Consider the following 22,914-nt stretch of genomic DNA (forward strand, 5'->3'; position numbering starts at 1 on the left):
GTGGCCAGAATCAAGCTAAGGTCTGAGCAGACAAAACCATTGGCCAAGTCAGGAAGAAGGTCACAGATCAGGGATTAGAGGGAACTGCACCATCAAGAGGGACATGGAGGCCTTGCTACTAGAGTCAGACATTCATCCTCAGTCCTGTTTTCATTATGTGCCTGTAAATGATGTCATCAGCAAGAGGTCAGGCGTTACAGTTGGATCTTGTCCAAACTGGAAGCTGGGATTACACACAGAGTTAACACTACCACACAGTTAGCTTATCCTAGGTCTCTGGTAGACGTGGGTCGTGGAGGGAGCTTCTAAAAAGAGAGGTCAGTGGTCAGATCTGTCACAGATAAGGGAAGAGAGGTCAGTTGTCTTACAGATCTGTCACAGATAAGGGAAGAGAGGCTTACAGTTGACACCAGAGTGCCTTAGAGTCTGGCAGATCCTAGAAGCAATATTGAGGATTCTATGGGCTTTGGAACACCCCTTCATTGTATGGACTGTCGGTGCATTACAGGGAGTTGGGGCACCCTGGCCTTCTTTCACTAAAGGTGCCGTGGTCGGGAGATGACTGAAAGCACCATCGCACATCCAAACGGCTCTGTGGCCTCAGTACACACCCTTGTTTAGGAAGCACCGGATCCAATGCCTGACTAAAGGCACAGCAGGAGGTTGTAATGTCCCCATTCTCCTGCGGCAGGGAAGTTGAACTGTGGCTTCAAAATGACTATGTCCAGGACTTCCCTGGTGGTGCAGTGGTTAAGAATCTGCCTGCCAGTGCAGGGGACATGGGTTCGAGCCCTGGTCCGGGAAGATCCCACATGCTGCAGAGCAACTAAGCCCGTGTGCCACAACTACTGAGCCCGCGTGCCACAACTACTGAAGCCCACGCGCCTAGAGCCCGTGCTCCACAAGAGAAGCCACTGCAATGAGAGGCCCACGCACTGCAATGAAGAGCAGCCCCCACTCACTGCAACTAGAGAAAGCCTGTGCGCAGCAACGAAGACCCAACACAGCCAAAAAAATAAATAAATAAATAAATAAAGACTGTGTCCAGGCCACAGAGAATGGGGTAGACTGGAGGGGTTCTAAGTAACAAGAGAAGTAGGAGAAAGGCATGAAAGCAAGAGGCACAGTTGGTAGAGGGAAAACACCCTCCACTCTGTCCTCTGGGGAGAGAGCTAAATGCCTCCTACTCTGAGCAGAGGTGGGAGCCACAGGGAAGAAGACCCTGCTTCGTGCCACCAGTTATGAAACAAGACATGCATATGGGTCCTTTGGCCTTCAGGACTTTAGCTTTGGATCTCACGCATTTTTGGAGGAGGATGAAGACAGCCAGTTGTTGGATCTGCTGTGAACATTTAAAGAAATGTGCTCTTAATCTATCACAGCATTAAGCACCTCTTGAGATAGAGCCTGTCACATCAATAAGACATGAAACTCCTCTCTCTCAGCATATCTCCATATTTAACCATTTGGAGGGAAAGAAAACTTTCATGTTTATGTAGGATATAGATAGTAATCATCCAATAAACCTCGGTTCTAATTTTAGACACTCGTCTCTAGGCTTCTGGATACTGGACAACAATGCAGTGTTTGCAATGCTAAAGCAAGAAATCAGTTTCTCATTTTAAGTGGAAAAATGCACTGTGTTTCTGGGTTTGCTCATATCCACTTTCACAAGTTAATTGCTTGGGAATACATATGCATGCCTTTTCCCCCTTAATCCTGTCCTACACAAAACTGCTCACAGAGCAAATCCTCAACCAAAAACACTGTTTGAAAAAATTTGTGAGACATAAAACAATAAAGCTTAACATGGCAGATTGCAAATGCAGGGCCTTGAAAAAACCAATAGATACTCCAGCCCTTGGAGGCTTCCAGTCTAATTGGAAGGAAGCCCCACATTCTTCTGCTCCTGTGCAGAGAAACGGAGGCAAGTCAGCAAGACCGTCTGAGGAGATCGTATTTTCTCCATCCTTTGGGATCCCCATCAGCTCTGCATGTAGCCCTACAGCATTAACTCAGAGAGCAAAGATAGTAGCAGCAGTAGCAGCACACATTTTATGAACGGTAACCCTGTGCTGGGCAGTACGCTACATGCTTTATAGGCATTAGCTAATCTAATCATCACCACACTTGGTGAGGCGGGTACTATCCATTTTACAGATGAGGAAATTGAGACACCAGTAGAGAAGTGGTAGAACAACATATAGAGGTCTCCAAAATGCCCACCTTCCATCAGTTTCTGGCTGCAAGAGAACAAAGGCAAGAGAACTTTTTGTAGGATTCCAGGGCAAGAGGAGGGGCCAGAGATAAATGCAGGGTCTGTGTCATGTTCTGATGCTGTGGGCCCCCAATGTGACCTCCAAGGCAGGATCAGTACTCTACCGAAGGCAGGTTGCATTGCAATTTTTGTTGTTGCTGTGATTGAGGGTCACATAAGCTGTCCCAAGTGGGGGCAGGAAAGGACTGGTCCCCTCCGCCTGTCCCCTCTTTCCTTTGCTTATTCAGCATCTTCTCCCTCATGTTGGGAGCAGCTGGGGTTAGTGAGGTGGAACCCAAGCAGATCAATACCACGTGCGCTTAAGGATGTTGTTAGCAGAGTACTAATGCTTATCACGGATACATCCGGGATGTCAACCGTGCCGTAGAGGTTAAGTAGACTTTGTCTAATGTCAGGAGGTTCATTCTGCTGGAACATGGAACATTTTTCTGCCTCGCTCACCCATAGCTTTAAAGAAGGTAAACTATCTGCTGTTTAAATACTTGTAATAATGCTTTGTATGTGGTGTTTGCATAAATAATAAAAAATCCCATCTATCAATGCATACATAAAACATATATGTAAAACACACACACTCTTTTTTTTTTTAATTTAAAAAAATTTATTTATTTATTTATTTATGGCTGTGTTGGGTCTTCGTTTCTGTGCAAGGGCTTTCTCTAGTTGCGGCAAGCGGGAGCCACTCTCCATCGCGGTGCGCGGGCCTCTCACTATCGCGGCCTCTCTTGTTGCGGAGCACAGGCTCCAGACGCGCAGGTTCAGTAGTTGTGGCTCACGGGCCTAGTTGCTCCGCGGCATGTGGGATCTTCCCAGACCAGGGCTCGAACCCGTGTCCCCTGCATTGGCAGGCAGACCCTCAACCACTGCGCCACCAGGGAAGCCCCACACACTCACTCTTAAAAATTGCATGCAGTTTTCACTGTGCTGTAAGGTACTCAGATGCCAAATTTTTTTGCAAAATGAAAAATATGGTGGTAATGTACTTACGTGTTTTGCAACACTTGTTTTTGTGTTTTTGTTTTTTTGGTCATCTTTTTTTTTAAACGAAGGCATGGCACTACTGCAATGAATAATAACTTACGCAAACTTGAATTCCTTTCCTGATGTAGCTGCCACCTCCCCATGCAGGAGGGTCCTTCCTGGTGGCGAGCAGAGGTGCAGGTCTGTTCCACAAATGCCAGCTTCCCTCCAAACGGTGCCTCCCTTCTCTAAATTGTGTTGGGAGCCATGGTTCTCTGCTCAAGCTTCAAATGTTCTGTAGCCCTTTAAGAGCTGTGAAGGAAACAAGGAGACAAGCTCAGTAAAATGGAGGAAGGAAGTACTACATTTTTCCTTCTTGCTAGAATATTTCCAGGAATGATTCTCTTCCAAATTAGGGATGTTTCACCGAATTTGGCTAACTGAGGCCATTCATACAAAAATAATAGCTATATAATAGGCCATGGATTCTGTCTCTCCTAAAGGACATTGCATTTTCAAGAAAATTCCTGCACAAATACAAATGCACAGAGAGATATTTTGTCAGATGTCCGGCCACACAGGTAAAACTGCCCCATGTGTCATTTTTCTTACCAGCACTCCTAATAGGGAAGGCGGAATCTTAAGTTCCTGTTGCTAAAGGCATCCCTGGGCCCTGAAACACAATGCCAGAAAAAAGAAAAGAAAAGAAAATCCTTTTAAGCCAACAAATAATGATGGATCCCCAGCCATTTGGAAAGATGGAACTAACTACCTGCCTCCCCAGTACTAGAGACCTTTTCTCCAAAGTCCCCCATAAGCTGGAAAGCTGCTGTCAGGGGGATTGTACAGATATTGGCCCTTAAAAGGAGCCCACAGATCTGAATTCCTTGCTGAGCTATTCAACAAAAAGAGCTGTATAAAGCCAAAGTGCTGAAGCAGCCCTGTGCAAGGCAGGGACAAGTGGGTAGAACTCACGCCAGTGTGAAATATTTATTTATGCAGCTGTTATCTTCCTGGAGCATGGCTGACCAGAGGTAGACTAGGACCTGTTTATTTTGTTATATTGGCTTCTGCTGTATTAATTTAGAGCAGCTTGTAAAATAAACTACAGGACCCTTTAGGCCCCTTTAAACCGGCTATGCATATAAATATTTAGGGGCAATAACGCAGACAATGCAGTAATATGCTCCCAACTACATGTGAAAGTGCTTGGTACACAATGAGAGACTAATAATAACATATAAGATATAATATATATACTAATATAGGATATAAGAAAATAAATAATGTATAATGTATATAACTTAAAAGATGTAATAAGAAAGAATAATAATAAGATATTATTTTCTACATTGCTGCTATTTACAAATGAAAGGGACTGTGACGTACGGGAGATTACTAGGCTCAACCTTGTGAGAGAGATCAGGGTCGGAAGGAATTCTGAAATAGGTACACTCGTCCTAGGCCAGAGAAAGGTAAAGAAAGCCCTCCACCTGGATGGTTCTGACTTCATCTGGGTTGTTTGAGGTAATTCAGACAGTCTAGGGAACTCACAAAGCAGGTTAACCCTGTTGGAGCTGAACAGCTTGTCTTTATAATCCAGGCAGCTCAGATCCCTGTAATGTTTACCCCGCCCTGTGTTTCTGTGTTCTGCACTGTCTGCGGGACATCACCCGCAGCAGCTCCAGGACAGGTGGAGCGCTCAACACATGAAGCATTTGTGGAAGAGCTGCTGAACTTAAAATGACTACCAAGTTGTCTTGAGGACCTTTAAACGTCCAGACATATCCTTCTTCTTTCTGGTCTAGTGCCTGTGGGCACGAGGACAAGAAGCCCATCCTCTGCCGTGTCATTGCGTTCCATCTTCACTTTTCTCAGGGGAAGAAACTTGCAGCCTAGACAACTGAGAGCAGCAGTCTCCTGCCTTAAAGTGCCCTTTAAGAAATTATTTAACTGGGGCTTCCCTGGTGGCGCAGTGGTTGGGAATCTGCCTGCTAATACAGGGGACACGGGTTCGAGCCCTGGTCTGGGAAGATCCCACATGCCGCGGAGCAACTGGGCCTGTGAGCCACAATTACTGAGCCTGCGCGTCTGGAGCCTGTGCTCCGCAACAAGAGAGGCCGCGACAGTGAGAGGCCCGCGCACCGTGATGAAGAGTGGCCCCCGCTTGCCACAACTAGAGAAAGCTCTCGCACAGAAACGAAGACCCAATGCAGCCATAAATAAATTAATTAATTAATTAATTAATTAAAAAAAAAAAGAAATTATTTAACTGAAATCCACCTGTGTTCTCAGTATACATGTTATGGGTCCCTAAATATTTTCCAGGAACAGCTCTCTCCGCTGTTGTTACCGAAGGGCAACAAAAGAGGATCCCTGCCTCAGACAAGTGAAGGCCACTGTGCCTCGAGGAAGGGAAGCAAGTCATCAAATCACACGGAAAGGTGATGTGTTGTTTACGTTTATGTGTTTTCCTATAACCGTTTTTTTTTTTTAAATCAAGATGATTTATTCGTATTGTTTTCATTGAATGTAATAGATTTTTTAGCCCATCTTCACCTCCACGTGACCTTGGGTTTTACGGTGTGATAACTGTGTTGATTACCATTGCGTTGGCTACAAATCAAGTCTAGAATAACCTGGATGACAGCGTGGCAGGGAGCTGCTGATAAACAGGGAAGCTCCGGTTATTAGATGGGGGGTGACGGGGACTCGCACAGGAGTTACGGCCGGCCTGTGGGGACAGTCTTCCCAAGAGCCGGTGGGACGGGATGAGAGAAGCACAGCCATGCTCTCGCCGACTTTGCCACGTGGTTTCCAGGCCTGCACTAGGGAAAGCAAAATGTGATCCCGTCCCTGATCTACCTGGGCTGCTCCCAAGGCAAGGCTGCTTGAAACTTTGCACTGGCTTCTTCCCCAACCTCCCCACGTTAATAATAGCTCCCAACTTTTGAGCATTTTCTCCGTGCCATGCAGTATCTATGTGTTTTATAGGCATTGCTTATCTCATACTCACAACTACCCTGTGATGTGGATTATTTTTATCTCCCTTTTACAAATGAGGAGTCTGAGGTGTAGAGATTAGATAATTTGCTCAAGAAGTGGCTGGGCTACAAATGGAAGTTTGATGTTCACGTGAAGCAGAATATTGGAGCTTTTCTTTCTTTTTCTTCCTTAACATTCTTTTCCTCCCCCAAGGCCCTTGCCTTGCTCTTCAACCCTCTCAGCTTCAACTTTTTAGAGCTGGTGCTTAAACTCTTACTGAAAGAAATGACAAACAACCAATTGCCTCGAACTTCAGTTTCTAGGTTTGTGTCAACATCTGGGGGTCAGATGTCTTCTTAGCAGCTGATGCTGGGGTGTTGGGAAGAGGGAGCGGGACTTTTTGTTTGTTGCCCAACAAAGGCATCGTGTTGGAACTCCTGAGCAATGCTGAGATACATTGAAAGAAAGGGACATTTAGAAGAGCCCGAGGTCTGAGGGGGCCTCTTGAAAGAACAACTACCGCTGAGGAGTTTTCAGACATCAGCCAGAGAACCCATTTTCTCCCAAAAGCATAGAACTTTGAGTACACATTTTAGCTGTGGCTTCTAAGGGCCTATTTTTATCACTGTCCGGTTATTGGTGAACAGAAATGTCTTTTATTTTCCATCGACACTGTCATCTTTTGCTATGTATTTTAGGCAGATAAGATTCTGTGAGAACAAAATGTCACCGCCACGTCCACTAAACAGAATAGGAGCAATTAGAAAGCTCTTCGATTTATTCTCAAGGAGACCATTTTCTTAACTAATACAGAAGGTTGCAGTCCTGTTTTGATTTTTTTGGTGGAACTTTTCAATATTAAAGATCTCAGATTTTTCAAAAAGAGTTTGTGGTTTGCATCTGTAGCGTAGAGATTTACATCTTGGAACTATTCTGCTTAGCATCAGGGCTATGTGAGCTGCTGCAATTGTGTGTCCTCCTGTCCTGTCTCCTCCAGAGGACAAAGATTTCTGCCCAGAAGGGTTGACCAGCCACATTCACAGGTTCAGGTCCTGTTAACTCCTCAGCCCCCACTGGAGGAAGTCACAGAGCAACTTCCTGAGGGCTACTCTTCTCCCTGCCATCCCTGGGGCAGTGGGACACTGCCAATCATGACGGCAGTTCACAAAGATGATTTGGGATCTGGCTGGACTTCTCTTGCCAGTACCTTATAGTAGCTGCCTGAGAAGCCTGCAGTCACCCTCTTCCCCTCTCCAGGGAAAACTGAATGAATGATCCAGAAAACAAAGGTCCTCTTTTCAAGGATCAAGACACCACACGCCCTAATTTCTCTTCCTGATAATTTTGCTATCAGAGAGAAACCTCTCAAAGATCGTATTTGTAAGGGGAAATCAAGATGGAACACTGCCCCATGGTCTGTTTTTCTAAGTGAAGGCACAGAAAACATGGAGAAGCATCTGACTTTGAAGCCCAGAAACCAGATATGAATTATAGCGTAAGAAATGTAGGTGTTCTGTAGGTGATGATTAATTAATTTAACTTTCAAATAGGTAATATAGTCACATGGGTCAAAACTCCAAAATGTATACAGCAAAAAAGTTCCCCACTTCTCTGTGCCTTAGCCATTGGGTTTTCTCCTCTCTTGTGTATCTTTCCAGAGATATTCTCTGCATAGACGGACATCCCTCGGTATCCATGGGGGACCGGTTCCAGGACCCCCAAGAATACCAAAATCCATGGGTGTTCAAGGACCTTATACAAAATGGCATAGTATTTGCATATAACCTACGCACATCCTCCTGTATACTTTAAATCACCTTTAGATTGCTTATAACACCTAATACAATGTAAATGCTTTGTAAATAGTTGCCCGCGCATGGCAAATTCAAGTTTTGCTTTTCGCAAATTTCTGGAATTTTTTTTCAAGTGTTTTCAATCTGATGTTAGTTGAATCTACAGATGTGGAACCCATGGATACAGAGGGCCAACTGTACAAGCAAGACATGTATATATCTAGCTACTTTTCCCCCAAAATAATAATAACCTGTTGTATTCAGCACCATGGTATTTTTCTTTTTTCATTTTACAATGTATTTTAAAGATCTTTCAATCTCAATACATAAAGAGCCTTCTCTTTTACATGGCCACACAGTATTCCACGAAGTGAATGTACTATTTTTTTTTTGTACTGTCCGCTAATGTTGACCAATAATTTCCTGTGTTTTGGCCATTAAAATCTGGACTAGTCACTGAGAGCATTGAAAATCTGCCTACTTAGAGGTATTTAAAAATAAGTTCGGAATAAACATGAAATTAAATAAATAAATAAATAAATAAAAAATAAGTTCGGGACTTCCCTGGTGGTCCAGTGGTTAAGAGTCCTCCTTCCAATGCAGGGGACGCGGGTTCAAGCCCTGGTCAGGGAACGAAGATCCCACATGCCGCGGGGCAACTAAGCCTGCGTGCCACGACTACTGAGCCCGCGCACTCTGGAGCCCATACACCACAACTAGAGACCCTGCACACTGCAACTACCGAGCCTGCGCGCTCTGGAGACCACGCGCCACAACCAGAGAGATGCCTGCGCGCCGCAACGAAGAGCCCGTGCGCTGCAGTGAAAGATCCCTCATGATGCAGCAAAGATCCCGCGTGCCGCAACTAAGACCCAACCCAGCCAAATAAATAATAAATAAATAAATTTTCTGAAAATGAGATAAGTTCTTATCACACAGCAATTTGAATAATGCCCGTGAGACAGTTCCTTTTGAATAGTGTCAGCTGAGGATTCCTGAGAACTTGGACTCCCGAATCCTCCGCAGCACGCCATAAGGCACTGGGTGGTTGCTAAGAAGGGTTCACCCACTTTTACAGCATTTTAGAAAATGAAAGTGAAACATTAATCAATAATTTTGATAAAAACTTACATCCATGTGTGCTTAAATGAGGGTTATTCTAACATTTGCTTTTAAACCACTATAATTACAGTATTAAAATAGAAAATATTTGACATCTGCTCTGTTCTGCCATTGCACTTAACTGGGGTAACACTCCCTTTGTCTTATGGTATGCATTGCAAATACAGCAGAAAAGGATTAATTGCCTTCTAATTTGGAGCTTTAAAGATTCAAACTGAAGCTATAGTGATTAACTTTAAACAACATTTGAACTATATTTAATTATAGCCTTCAAATCCATTTTCCCCACTTTTGGAGCTATGTTATTTATGTCACTGACATAATAACATCTATTTTTTAAAAAATTTATTTATTTAATTTATTTATTTTTGGCTGTGTTGGGTCTTCATTGCTGCGTGCGGACTTTCTCTAGTTGTGGCGATTGGGGGCTACTCTTCATTGAGATGTGTGGGCTTCTCATTGCAGTGGCTTCTCTTGTTGCAGAGCATGGACTCTAGGTGCACAGGCTTCAGTAGTTGTGGCACGTGGGCTCAGTAGTTGTGGCTTACGGGCTCTAGAGCGCAGGCTCTGTAGTTGTGGCACACGGGCTTAGTTGCTCCACAGCATGTGGGATCTTCCCGGACCAGGGCTCGAACCCGTGTCCTCTTCATTGGCAGGCAGATTCTTAACCACTGTGCCACCAGAGAAGCCCCATAGCATCTATTTTTGATAGATCTCAGGACCATGCTTCAGCAGCCATACTGGGAGAACAAAGGCCCTCAGAACATGTGCTGGAGGGGAAAAAAGACAATGTGACTGCAGGAACTGACAGCAGATGGGAGAACCTATCTTCCTGAAATCCAGTTTGGAGATCTTGACTTGAAATAAATTACCAGGATGAGCTGTTGAGTTATAACTGAGAACAGGGTGAGTGGTGCTCCTCCCAGGACTCACTCTTAGGAGCCTGTGAATTAACTGAATTGTGCACGGGCCATTCAGAGACTCAGACAAGAGGCCTTGTTGCCATGACTCCTTTATGGATGAGAGCTGAGGCCAGGCACCCAACTTCCTCTCATTGTAGTTCCCGTGTCAGGCACACACTTGGTGTTCAATGTGTGCTTACTGAACTGAGCTGTTACCAGTGGCCTCACTCTGGGCATGAGACAGTGAAGGAGTTTATGGATGTTTACCACATATTGTCATGTGCGGAACAAAACCAACCAACCAACCAACCAACCAACCAACCAAATAGGGCATGAAGAGGGGGATTTACTGAAAAGCTAATGGAGCTTAAACTTCAGGACCCCTGATGTGTACAGCCCCTTCCAAGGCCCTGTACATATATTTGTATTCATTATTTTGATATGTTTTCTTAAGAGAAGACCCCAAATTTCATAAGCTTCAGATCCACAAAGTCTATATCCTCTCTGGTACAAAACAGCATATAAACACGATTCCATTTTCAAAATGAAAAATGCTAATTTTCATTCTTAATGGAAAATTCTGTTCAAAAACAGAATAACAAATCTATATGCAACATACACACAAACATACCCACAGGAAGGGTATATATCAAAAATGTTCAAACCGGTTTTCTCTGAAAGTGACTATTTATTTATTAATTTGCTATTTTCTATTTTACTGGAATGATCAAGTGAATTAGTGCCATGTTAAAACTTATATTTTTTTTCCCATGTAAAGAAGTATGTCTTTGAACTCATTAACCTTTTCCCAAACTTTTACTTCCAGTCAATCAATATCATATTTCTCTTCATCCAGCACTAGGAATGAAGTTGTCTTTTTAGCTTCCTCGTAATCATAACTCTAACTTGGGGAAGTGAAATGAAAATATATGAGCTAAACTGGCTCCCTCTGGGTTAAAATCTTCATATTCACGGAAGGATGCACGTCGCTATTTGGCAGGTTTTTTCAGGAAGTTGATAAAAGAGTCAAGAGCTTCTATTTCCCACCCGCCTTGGTTCTGTCTCTAAGCCCCTCACCCACACGGTCATACTCTGCTTCAACACCAAGCGTCTTCAGCCCTGCTAACTCACGTCTCTCACCATCACATGGTAACGAACTTGAAATCGGAAACTCTGGGGTTATGGAGGGGACAGCTGGCCTTCAGGTCTTTGTCCACAAAACCCAGGACAGCAAAGGCTGCGTCCCCTGAGTTCAAGTCTCCGTTAAGATGTCTGAGAATTAGAATCTTAGAATTACCTTCATCAACAAGAACTGTTGACAAGTCGTGTCGAGCACTGTTCTTTCTCTGTCTCCCATACCCTCACTCTCAGAGCCCAACCTGTCGAGTTTTTCACCTGTCCCTACATCCTGGGCCAGCAAACAGGAGTGGGCAGGAGGCAGTAACATTAACGTTGTCCTGAGGTTACTACTCCTGTCCTGCTGTATTCTCTGTGACCCTTAAAGAAGACCACAGGGGAAAAGACCACACTGTGAGTACGTGTTTGTGGTCTTGGTGGGTTTGACTAGGAGAGAAAGAGGCAGAGTTGAGGGTTAGGAGCTGACTTGGGGACCATGGCATATGTCTGTAGAATTTCACTAATTTATTAACTTGCTCACTCATTCAGTTTTTCAAGCATTCAACAAACATATATTATGTTCTTACTATGTGCCAGGAACTGTTTTATATGCTCTGGATACAGACAAATGGGGATGAAACAGATAAGAACATTGCATTTAGGGATTCACAATAAGATGAGGTCATTTCCTGGTCATTTTTAGTATAGTTGTAACTTTTATAAAAATAGGCAGACACAGAAACATACAGCCAAAAATACAGACTAGCAATCTTCTACCTTTCTAATAAAATTCAATTATAATTAAGTCTATGCCTCAAAAACATTAGCATGGCTGGAAACCCCAGTCTCAATTTAGTATTCCATAGTGGTACCAGCCCCCAGTGGAAGATGAGAGAAGGAATAGCACTAGTCCAGGAAATGAGGGTTCTTCTGGAAAAGAAAACACTTAGAACAGTGATAGGCACATAGTAAGCACCATGTAAGCATCAGCTATCATCATCATCGTCATCTTCATCATCATTTTAGGCAAAAGAGACAGCAAATGCACAGGTTTGGAGGGAAGAGAGACAGCATGGCATGTCAAGGAGTTTAAAGGAACTTGTGATCAGCATAGGTGTGGTGAGATATTGGGCTGGAGAGACAGGTAGGGGAGAGGCCATGGCCCTAGGGAACCACTGTCCTTCACGTCCCCCTCCCCTATGTTAAGCTCTTCTTACCATTCCCCTAGACTTCTGCTCAAGTGAAATATGACTTGGCATCTCTGCGTCCCGTTTATCTATTTTACCGTATCCTGGTCATAGCTGTCATAGTTTCCCATCATTCCTAAAACAAGGCTCCCCTTGGCTCACTCTCCTACTTAAAAACCTTCAGTGGCTGCCCGTTGTCCATGGAATTCAACCAACTGTCTCAATGTGGCATGCAAGCATTTCTGGGCTAGGGCTGCAGCTAACCGGTCCAGGGTTCTCTTTTCCCATCCCCAGTGTGACCTCTATATTCAGCCACACGCGGCCTCTTGCTTCCAAATGCCCCCCTGCCATCAATATCCTCCCTTCTCAATCTTTTTTTGTTGTTGTTGTTCTTATTTTTGGCTGCGTTGGGTCTTCGTTGTTGCGCACGGGCTTTCTCTAGTTGCAGCGAGCGGGGGCTGCTCTTGGTTGCGGTGCGTGGGCTTCTCATTGTCGTGACTTCTCTTGTTGCGGAGCCTGGGCTCTAGGCATGCGGGCTTCAGTAGTTGTGGCACATGGGCTCAGTAGTTGTGGCTCATGGGCTCTTGAGCGCAGGCTCAGTAGTTGTGGTCCATGGGCTTACTTGCTCTGCAGCATGTGGGATCTTCCCAGACCAGGGCTCAAACCCGTGTCTCCTGCATTGGCAGGTGGATTCTTAACCACTGCGCCATCAAGGAAGCCCCCCTTCTCAATCTTTTGAAATCTCTGCCCCTTTCAAAGCTCTTCTGAAGGCTGCCTCATCTGTGAAGTCTTTTCTCAGCTTCCCAGTGGGTTGTGTCTCCTTCCATCTCTGAAGCCCCACTTTGTGTTTCCTCTGAGGTCCTTTTATGACGCTCTGCACCAGTCTGTTTCCCAGCACAAGGTCGTAAGCTCTCTGAAGTCCTTCCTTGTCTGGAGAATCTTTTGGGATGAGCGCTCTGTAGAATACATTTTAGCGAACACAATGGGAAGGTCCGGAACCAGATCCCAGGGTGGGCTCTTTCACATCCCCACTGCTCAGGTCTGCTTTGCTTTCTGATGGAGGGAGACTAGGGGTCCTCTAGAGAGTGAGGCAGAAAATTCGTGGCCAAAGCAGGATGGAGGCTATAGCCACACTGCAGCCCACCAGGTTCACAGGGTTGTCAGAAGATTGAATAATGCAAAATATTCAAGTATAGGATTCTTTTTAATAGAAGAAGCAGTCTTTAAAATTGCCTCACATTCATTCAACAAACACTTGAGAGCTTCTTATGGGCCACACTATACACCAAGCTCCATGGATATAAATTGAATCAGCCAGGTACTGTTCCCAGATGCCCCAGCCTCCTGAAGCTTATACACTGACCGGGCAGACAGGCTTTTAAATGGCTTTTTAGGTTATTTTCAGGAGCATAGAAAAATTAGCAATAAGTAAGGGAATAAATAGGCTCAAGCCAAAAACATGTTCTAAAAAAATCGAGTTCTATTTAAAATGCAAATAAACCCTTGAGGCAAAAGATACTTTTTGCTTTTCTTTGGGGTACAAACTGTCCCTGAAAAATAGAAAATCCTTTGGACTGAATTCATGTACTATTTAGTAGCATGCGAAGAAAGTAAAAACAAACATTGAAGGTCAAAAATGGGGATATAGAAAAATGGAGCACAGTTAAGTAAGGGTTATTTCAGGGAGAAAATCAGCAGTGACCACGTGTGCTGGGTTTAATGAAGGATCCAAACATAGAACCCATAAACAACCTAAGGTAGCTTGAAATTTATCAAACAGGTCAGGCTCTGTGACCAACACAGAAGCCTGGAAATGTATACTTTGCTTATTCCTTCTGCAGCTGGCTGGGATACACAGTTTAGAAATAAATTCCAAGTTTGGGCTAAGTGATGGAGAAACTCTAAAGCTACACTCATACTTCCATGATGACTCCATCATCAAGCTGTAGTGGGGACCCAGTCACATCAGGCACTGTACCCAGTCCAGTGAAATAGAGGTGAAGAGAAATAAGCTCTACTGCCTAAGGCTTGCAGACGGTGCTGAGGTGATAAGAGAAGAGATGCTCTCAGCGCTTCCTGTAACTATAGCTGACACCTATTGAGTACCTAATATGTGCTTGATACTGTGCTAAGCACTTGGTTTTTTTTTTTGTTTGTTTGTTTTTAAGAGAAGTAAGCCTTTATTTCCTTGTTTCACAAATAAGGCTGGCTGAGTTGGCTGCTTTTTGGTGATTAGTCAAAGAGACCAAATCCCATGTCCTCGTCCGACAGCTCCAACTCTTCCTTTGCTTCAACCTTGGCTGGGGCTGCGGCGGCAGCAGCAGGAGCAACAGTGGTGGCAGCAGCCACAAATGCAGATGGATCAGCCAAGAAGGCCTTGACCTTTTCAGCAAGTGGGAAGGTGTAATCAGTCTCCACAGACAAAGCCAGGACCCGCTTGTACCCCCTGATGATAGAATGGGGTACAGATGCAACAGTTGGGTAACCAATCTGCAGACATATGCTGGCAACATTGCGGACACCCTCCAGAAAGCGAGAATGCAGAATTTCCTCTGTGATGTCAAGCACTTCAGGGTTGTAGATGCTGCCATTGTCAAACACCTGCTGGATGACCAGCCCAAAGGAGAAGGGGGAGATGTTCAGCAACGTGGCTTCACTGGCTCCCAATTTGTCTCCAGTCTTAATCAGCTGCACATCACTCAGGATTTCGATGGTGCCCCTGGAGATTTTAGTGGTGATGCCTAAAGCCTGGAAGAAGGAGGTCTTCTCAGGCCCCAGACCAGTGTCCTGGGCAGGCACAGTGACTTCGCATGGGGCTATGGCACCAGCACGGGCGGCAGCTGGCACCTTATTGGCCAGCAGCATGTCCCTGATCTCAGTGAGGTCCTCCTTGGTGAACACAAAGCCCACGTTCCCCCGGATGTGAGGCAACAGTTTCTCCAAAGCTGGGTTGTTTTCCAGATGCCCTCGGATGGCCTTGCGCATCATTGTATTCTTGCCCATCAGTACCACGGCCTTCCCTCGGAGAGACATGCGGATCTGCTGCATCTGCTTGGAGCCCACATTGTCTGCTCCCACAATGAAGCATTTTGGATAATCATCCAGAAGCTGGATGATCTTAAGGAAGTAATTGGACTTCCAGGTCGCCCTGTCTTCCCTGGGCATCACTGCGGTGTGTCAGGGATTGCCACGCTGGGTTTAGAGACGATGTCACTCACTCCAGGACGCCTGGCGAGAGGAGGGCCACATGGTTGTTTTTTAATGTCATTCAATGCTCATTTGAAATAAGTACTGTCATCACCCCATTTTAGAGATAAGAAAATTAAGGCACAGAGAGGTTAAGCAACTTGCCCATGGCCGTTTCTGCTGTTGGGTCCAAGAACCAGAATGAACTCAGAGCCTCTGTTTGTAACCTCTGACCTGCTCCCTTTCAAAGACTACGTTTTCCACCGGGGCATAAAAGAGACACTTCTTGCAACATTTACCCTGCTGTTCACTCTACCAATGTGAACTTTTCTGTGATTAGGTTTTCAGTGTATTTGAAAGACAATGTAAAATAAAGTGAATCATTTCTCTCTGTCAAAGTGGAGCTAGAGCTGGGTAAGCGTAGGGTCAGGGTAAGTTGTATCAGAAGCCAAAGGAAATTAGGATAAAAACATGGGCAGAGGCAGAATCCCTCAGAAAAGGGGTGATCAGGAACTGACAGTGCAGCCATGTTTGATTGGCATGGCCAGTTGGCTTAATTCCCAGTGCATTGGGGCCCAAGGGAGATTCAGAGGGGAGGGTGACACGGGCTCACTTCAGAATCACGGACTCACAGGGAACTGTTGAGAAAAGAGGTCGTTTCAGAAAGGGCTCAAGGTTGGGAAGAAAGAGGTGCAAAATAACGTCAGGGACTCCTCCTGGATACAAAAGCTGAAGAGGTGAAAGGAGTGGCATGACCAGTGCCCAGGAGAAGTACGTCAGCCGGGACAGAGGCAGGCGGCCAGCCTTCCTGGGGCAGCTGCACCTGACAGCCTTTCTATGGACTGGCACTTCTGCCAATCCCATCGCCTGATTCAGGGAGAGTGGGGACCCTACAGATAACTAGTGTCACCAGGAGGAGCTGGGATTTAAGTAAAAGGGCAGAAAATTCTCTCTTCTAGTCAAGACTCCGAATTGCCGGCAGTAGCCAGATCGCCCCCGAAGCACAAGCTTGGAGTCACAGAGTGTTTCACGGAGAGTAGAGGGAGGCGAGGCAGAAGGAGATGACCAACAAGAGGGAACTGAAACCCCCATTCTGGGAAAAAAGATTCTAGTTTACTCAGTGTCTATAGAAAAACCTTGTCCTTGGAAAGCTCTGAGAGTGCAGAGGGGGGCCCAGAGGGAGACGGGGACACAAAAGGTGGTTCTTCCAGCTTCCTTGGATTCATTCTCCTTAGCATATACGTATCAATACATCCCCAGGGCAACCCAACTTGCGGAGGCCAGATAGGGTATGGGGGCTGCTGGGCGTCCTGATTGTACCTGCTGTTAATACCATGTGCACTCCATGCTGCCTCTTCCCCTGTGTTCATCACTCACACACTATTCTGCCTTCTTCTGTTTCTCACACACCCTGAACTCAATCCCATCTCAGACCTTCCAGAAGGCTCTCCCCACCGTTCTTCCCACGGCTGGTTCCTTTTCACCCTGCAGACTTCACTCAAATATCACTCTTCGCCACACAATCATACCTTCCTTGGCCAGACAATCTCAAGTAGCTTCTCCCCCAAACTCAAGTTCATTTTTTTATTCTGATCTACGGTCTTCACAAAATTTGCTACTCTTTGAAATTATCTTGTTTACTTGTTTACACACTGATTTTGCACTCACTCAGTAAGAACTCACCTTACTCCTTATGGAAAATTACACCCTATGTCTCCCCTATTTCCCTTCCCTGCTTTATTTTTCTTCTTGGCACTTATAGCATACTATTTAATTTACTTCCTTCTTTAGTTTATTGTCTGTCTTTGCTCCACTAGAATATAGCTCTGTGAAGGCAGACATTTTTGTTTGTTTGGGTCACTGCTGTATCCTGAGTGCTTAGCAGGACACTTGGCACATAGTAGGTCATCAATAATGTTTACTGGTCAGAAGAATCCATTAGTTCATAGTCTGTCCCTCTCCACTGGAAAGTAAGCACTACTCGAGCAGGCACTTTATCACCCTGTTCACTGTTGCACGTAACAACTCCATAAGGGCACCCAAGAAATATTTGTTCAGTTCATGAGTGGCACCCATTTTATAGGGATATCTGAAGATTCAAAGGAGATAATACCCATAAACTTGGCATAAGTGCCATGCACATTGTAAGAGTTCAGTAAAAATTAAGATGCAATTACTATTAAAAATTGAGCTTTTGGTATTGAAACTGTAGAAACTCTTGTGCTTTCTTGATTTGGGTTTCAGAACCCAGGACACCTCATATTTGTACCCTGAGACTTTGCATCTGCTTCTGGTTCACAGGGGGCCAGGCAGGATGGGGCCCCTAGAACTTGATCCTGGTCTAGGAAATACTCTCTTTATTACCCTTTCATGGTAAAACAAATCTTTTTGTTGAGTCGACTTGGAATATTGAAGCTCAACTGTTAACAAGTGCTATGTTAAATTACATTAAAGTCAAGGTTTGAGCACTTCACACCAGCTAATAGTGCCCCACCCCTTGGAAACCTGATTGGCTTTTAGGTCAAGGTGAGTCTAGGAGGAATCTATCCATGTTAGACACATCCTGGCTCTTCCAATGTTTGCCATGTGTTTTCACTCTCGTGCTGTTTGATTTTTAGTAAACGGCTGTGTTTTCCCATGCCCAGTGAAACTGCATTGAAGCAGAGGGGTTGTCTGGCAGAGAGGCCAGCAGTTTAGAGTAGTGTATGATTTTCTCAAAAGAGGGAAGCCCAGACCCAGGCCCGCTATACACTGGGTTTCCACCATGAAGAGTATTTCTTTTTAGGAATGGAAGGCCATGTTTGAGCTTTCAGTCCCACATTTAGGGGACTCTTCTGATACAATAGACACATCCTCCCCCAAAAGGAATTTAACAGTTTGATGACCTGGTAAATCCCACTATTTGAGGCTTGAAAGTGGGCATGAAAGCCTTTGAGAACCCAACTTTCAGCTGATTTTAAGTATTTGCTCTGACTTTAAGAGCACTGGGAACTTGGTGAATATCGTACCTGAGGTTCACTGATTGTCTTTAGACAAATCCTAATCTCACAGGTGTAGCCTTGGAAGGAGAGGAGAACCTGGGTGAGTTCCTGATCAGGCTAATTGTTTGCAATTGGCTGCCTAAAAATAAGACATGCTACATCTCCAGACCTTTGGAAGTATGGTGGCAACCAAGATTTTTATTTTTAATGCCATGTTCCTACAATAGCAAATGTCTGGAGAAGAATGGAATCTACCAGTATGTGTCTGGAAGCCTTACCCCGTGGACCCCCCAAATTGACCGATGCTGCACATCCCACTCTACCAGCTCCTCCACCCCCAGGTTGGCCCAGGTTCACTGCAGATCTCAAGGTGAAGAGCTGGACCTTCACAACTGTCTTCACCCTCCCAGAGACCTTAAAGCTCAAGAAAAATGGAAATCGGCGAGCCCTCACCAGTGATGGGGAATCCCTCCCCTGGGAAAAGCAAAGGCTAGAGCCCAGCTGCCTTTGATTCTTTGTTAGACGAGCTAATTACAGCCTTAACTCACAACTTTTCTCCTCATTCAAACCTGAAACCTGGACAACTCCCTTTTCTTGCATAATATCCTGGAGTTACCACTGCAAAGGAAGATGTGTGACAGGTAAGTTGCTTTCTCTATTTCTAGACTAACTAAGGTACATGTGAGAAGTGATGTAATCACTGACCATGAAAATGTTGTTAAATTATTTTATTTAAAAAACTGTTTGTTGCAGTTTGCTATCCATACATCTAGGAGTCACAGTCAGTATTCTGTGAGCACATTTTTGAGGCCTGATACATTTCATATAACAACCTCCTCTTTGAAAATAGTTTTTAAAACAGAATTAGCACAAAGCATTGATGTCACTTTTAAAAGTGGTATTTTAAAATGAGCTTAAGGTGCTATTAAGTTGTAACCACCTTACAAAACAATATGACTAAATATAAAGCAATACAGTACAAGCTGAGCTCACAAGTTTGAAACGAAATTTTTAAAGATGAAGCAAGCAGTGAAATTCACATTCTGTTTAAGCAGATCTTCTGGTACTCCCATTGTATCTCCTTTTCCCCTATTCCAATAATTTGAATTTTTTTAAATTATGGCAATTTGAAGAGTTCTCAAAATAAGATCTACCTTTATCTCAGTAACAACAGACATATGGTTTTATTTACCTTGAATTATAAGTTGGTGTATTTTGGATATTTTTTTCAATCACACATACAGCAAAACTTTATCTATACAAAACTCAGCTATCCTGAAATCTCAGGGAGACAGGGGTTGGCTCAGGACCACAAAAAAATTAAAATAGATAAGTAAATAAGTAAAAGAGGCCTCTGGTTAACCAAATAAATTTTGGAAAATCTATGCACTAAAGCTCATGCACTTGATTCAAGTGGCAACTCAGAATCTGTTTTGGCCTAGTTGACTTACCATTCTAAACTTACAGATTGGGACTTCCCTGGTGGCACACTGGTTGGGAAACCGCCTGCTAATGCAGGGAACACAGGTTCAAGCCCTGGTCCGGGAAGATCCCACATGCCGCGGCCCGTGCGCCACAGCTACTGAGCCTGCGCTCTAGAGCCTGCGAGCCACAACTACTGAGCCCACGTGCCACAACTACTGAAGCCCCTGTGCCTAGAGCCCGTGCTCCGCAACAGGAGAAGCCACTGCAATGAGAAGCCCGCGCACCGCAACGAAGAGTAGCCCCCACTCACCGCAACTACAGAAAGCCTGTGCGCAGCAACGAAGACCCAACGCAGCCAAAAAAATAAAAATAAAAAATAAACTTACAGATTAAACACTACATAAAAAAGAGGGAGTTAGAGATATTTCTTCAAGGTTATAACATTATCATCATCAGTAAGCGATGGCTGAAAGCTCATCAGCAATGAAGGAGGTAAACAAACCAAGAACCAAGAACCAGCCAGTGAAATTGCCTATATGAAGTAGATATTTATTTATTACAGGGACAAAATCCCAAGAGCTGTCACTGTGTTTCAGCTAATGTTCACAATGATAAACCTGAGTCATCAAAGAAAGATAAGTTAGATTCAGAACATTCCGTGTACAAATGGAGAGAAATGTTTAGCCAAACAGAAAATTAAGCTATTCTGAGTTATTCATTCATTCAGCAAATCTTTACTGAATATATTTATTTATGTGCCAAGTACTGTGCTAGGCAGGTCTTGGGGACACACAGATACTGAGATAGCAGTTCCTGCTCTCAAGAAACTCACATTCTGGGACTTCCCTGGTGGCACAGTGGTTAAGAATCTGCCTGCCAATGCAGGGGACACGGGTTCGAGCCCTTGTCTGGGAAGATCCCACATGCCGTGGAGCAACTAAGTCCGTGTGCCCCAACTACTGAGCCTGCACTCTAGAGCTCACTAACCACAACTACTGAAGCCTGCACACCTAGAGCCTGTGCTCCGCAACAAGAGAAGCCACCGCAATGAGAAGCCCGCGCACCGCAACAAAGAGTAGCCTCCACTCGCTTCAACTAGAGAAAGCCCGCATGCAACAACGAAGACCTAACGCAGCCAAAAATAAATAAATAAAAATAAATAAATTTATAAAAAAAAAAAAACAACTCACATTCTAAGTCAGAGCTTTCAAAGTATGGTCAGGGAACCCCTAGGGGTCCATAAGATCCTTCCAGGCTATGTTCAAGGTCAAAGCTATTTTTATTAATAATACATACTAAGATTGCATTTGCTTTTTTCCCACTGTTTTGGCATTTTCACTTATAGTGCAAAAGTAATGGTGAGTAAAACTGCTGGTTCCTTAGCATGAATCAAGACAGTGGCACGACACATACTAGTAATTATTGTATCATTCACCCCCCATGCACAGAAAGAAACAAAAACAAACAAACAAACAAACAAAACACTCCTGCCACTTTCACTGCAGAATGTCCTTGACATAGCAGGAAAAATGATCAATTTTATTAAATTTCAACCTGAAATATATATCTTTTTAATATTCTATGTAATGAAATGGGAGTTATGCATGAATCACTTTTGCTGCATGTTGAAGTATGATAGTTGTCTAGAGGAAAAACACTTGTGTGATTGCTTGAGTTACAAGCTGAACTAGCCACTTTTTTAATGGAACACAATTTTCACTTGAAAGGGTGATTGACATATAAACTGTGTTCAAACTTGGGTATTTGGCAGAAATTTTGTCAAAAGTGAGAAAAGTGAGCCTATCACTTCAAGAAAACAACCTGTATTATTGGTTGCCAATAATATAATTTCAGCTTTCAGATGACACTTTGAGTTTTGGAAAACTAGAGCTTGCAGCTTCCCAATAATGAAAGATATGTTTGATGAGAATGATACTAACAACTTTTTAATATTATATAATGAACTCGTCAAATTAGAATGATGTGTATAATTCAGTGAACCAATCTTTTCCAGATTGCCAAAATGTATGTTACGAAATCACGCATGGATAAAAAATTTCACTCAAGGTGAAGAATAGACCAAATGGATTTTAATATAACAAAATACAGAAAGTTCATTGATTTGCTTTCACATTACACATCGAACGTAAACTTTAAGAATCTACCACTTGATGAGTTTTAGCATAGAATCAAAGAAGAATATCCACAATTACCTGAAAAGGTTATAAAACTATCTTTCCCTTTTCCAACTATCTGTGTGAAACTGGATTCTCCTCATATACTTCGACCCAAAATTTATTGCAATATATCGTATGCAAAGGCAGATAGCAGAGTCCATGTACAAATGTATAACAATGCCATTTAAAAATGTATAACAATGCCATTTTCTCTCTGAAATTTTTGTTTTGAAAAATATAATTTTCATAAAAACATGTCCTTAGATGTTAACATGTAATAAGTTTATTACCATTATTTTTAAATGAATTGATAAAAATATTTTAAGAATTTCCCAATTCTAATTTCTAATACAATAAATATCAATAGTGATGGCCACATTTACAAAAGCTCTTCAGGGTCCTTAATAATTTTTAAGAATACCAAATATCTTGAGTCCAAAAACTTTAAGAACCACTGGTCTAGAAAGAAGACACAGACCTATAAGTCACTGATTCTAACCTATTTCTAGATGGACTTTGATAGGAAGAAGCACAGGATAACATGGGAGACTAGGGGATCCAGCCCAGTCTTGGAGAGTCAGAGAAGGTTCCCTGGAGGAAGTTCTCTCTATGCTAGGACTTGATGGTTGAGAAGCTAGCATAGTAAGAGGGGTAAGATGTTTAGTATTGAAGGAGGAGCTGATGAAAAGGTCCAGAGGAAAGAGAGAGTATGGCTCATTTATGAAAATAAAAGTTACTTGGCAGAGCTAGAGACTAGTTCGTGATAACCTAGATTGTTCTGCTTATATGATCATTTCAATAA

General features: G+C 43.7%; 1 protein-coding gene across 1 annotated transcript; it reads right to left on the minus strand.

The window, feature by feature from the left end:
- Nucleotides 1-14,541: 14,541 nt before the first annotated feature.
- On the minus strand, nt 14,542-15,567 carry LOC132363654 (large ribosomal subunit protein uL10-like). The gene has a single exon (XM_059919342.1). The coding sequence runs from the start codon at nt 15,506-15,508 to the stop codon at nt 14,576-14,578; it is 933 nt and encodes a 310-aa protein (XP_059775325.1). The 5' UTR covers nt 15,509-15,567; the 3' UTR covers nt 14,542-14,575.
- Between the last annotated feature and the right edge of the window lie 7,347 nt (nt 15,568-22,914).

This window comes from Balaenoptera ricei, chromosome 3, assembly GCF_028023285.1.
Source record: "Balaenoptera ricei isolate mBalRic1 chromosome 3, mBalRic1.hap2, whole genome shotgun sequence".
Taxonomy (NCBI): Eukaryota; Metazoa; Chordata; class Mammalia; order Artiodactyla; family Balaenopteridae; genus Balaenoptera; species Balaenoptera ricei.

What these genes read in the sequence shown, in the direction of transcription:
- LOC132363654 (XM_059919342.1), bottom strand. Translation starts at nt 15,508, where the DNA reads ATGCCCAGGGAAGACAGGGCGACCTGGAAGTCCAATTACTTCCTTAAG.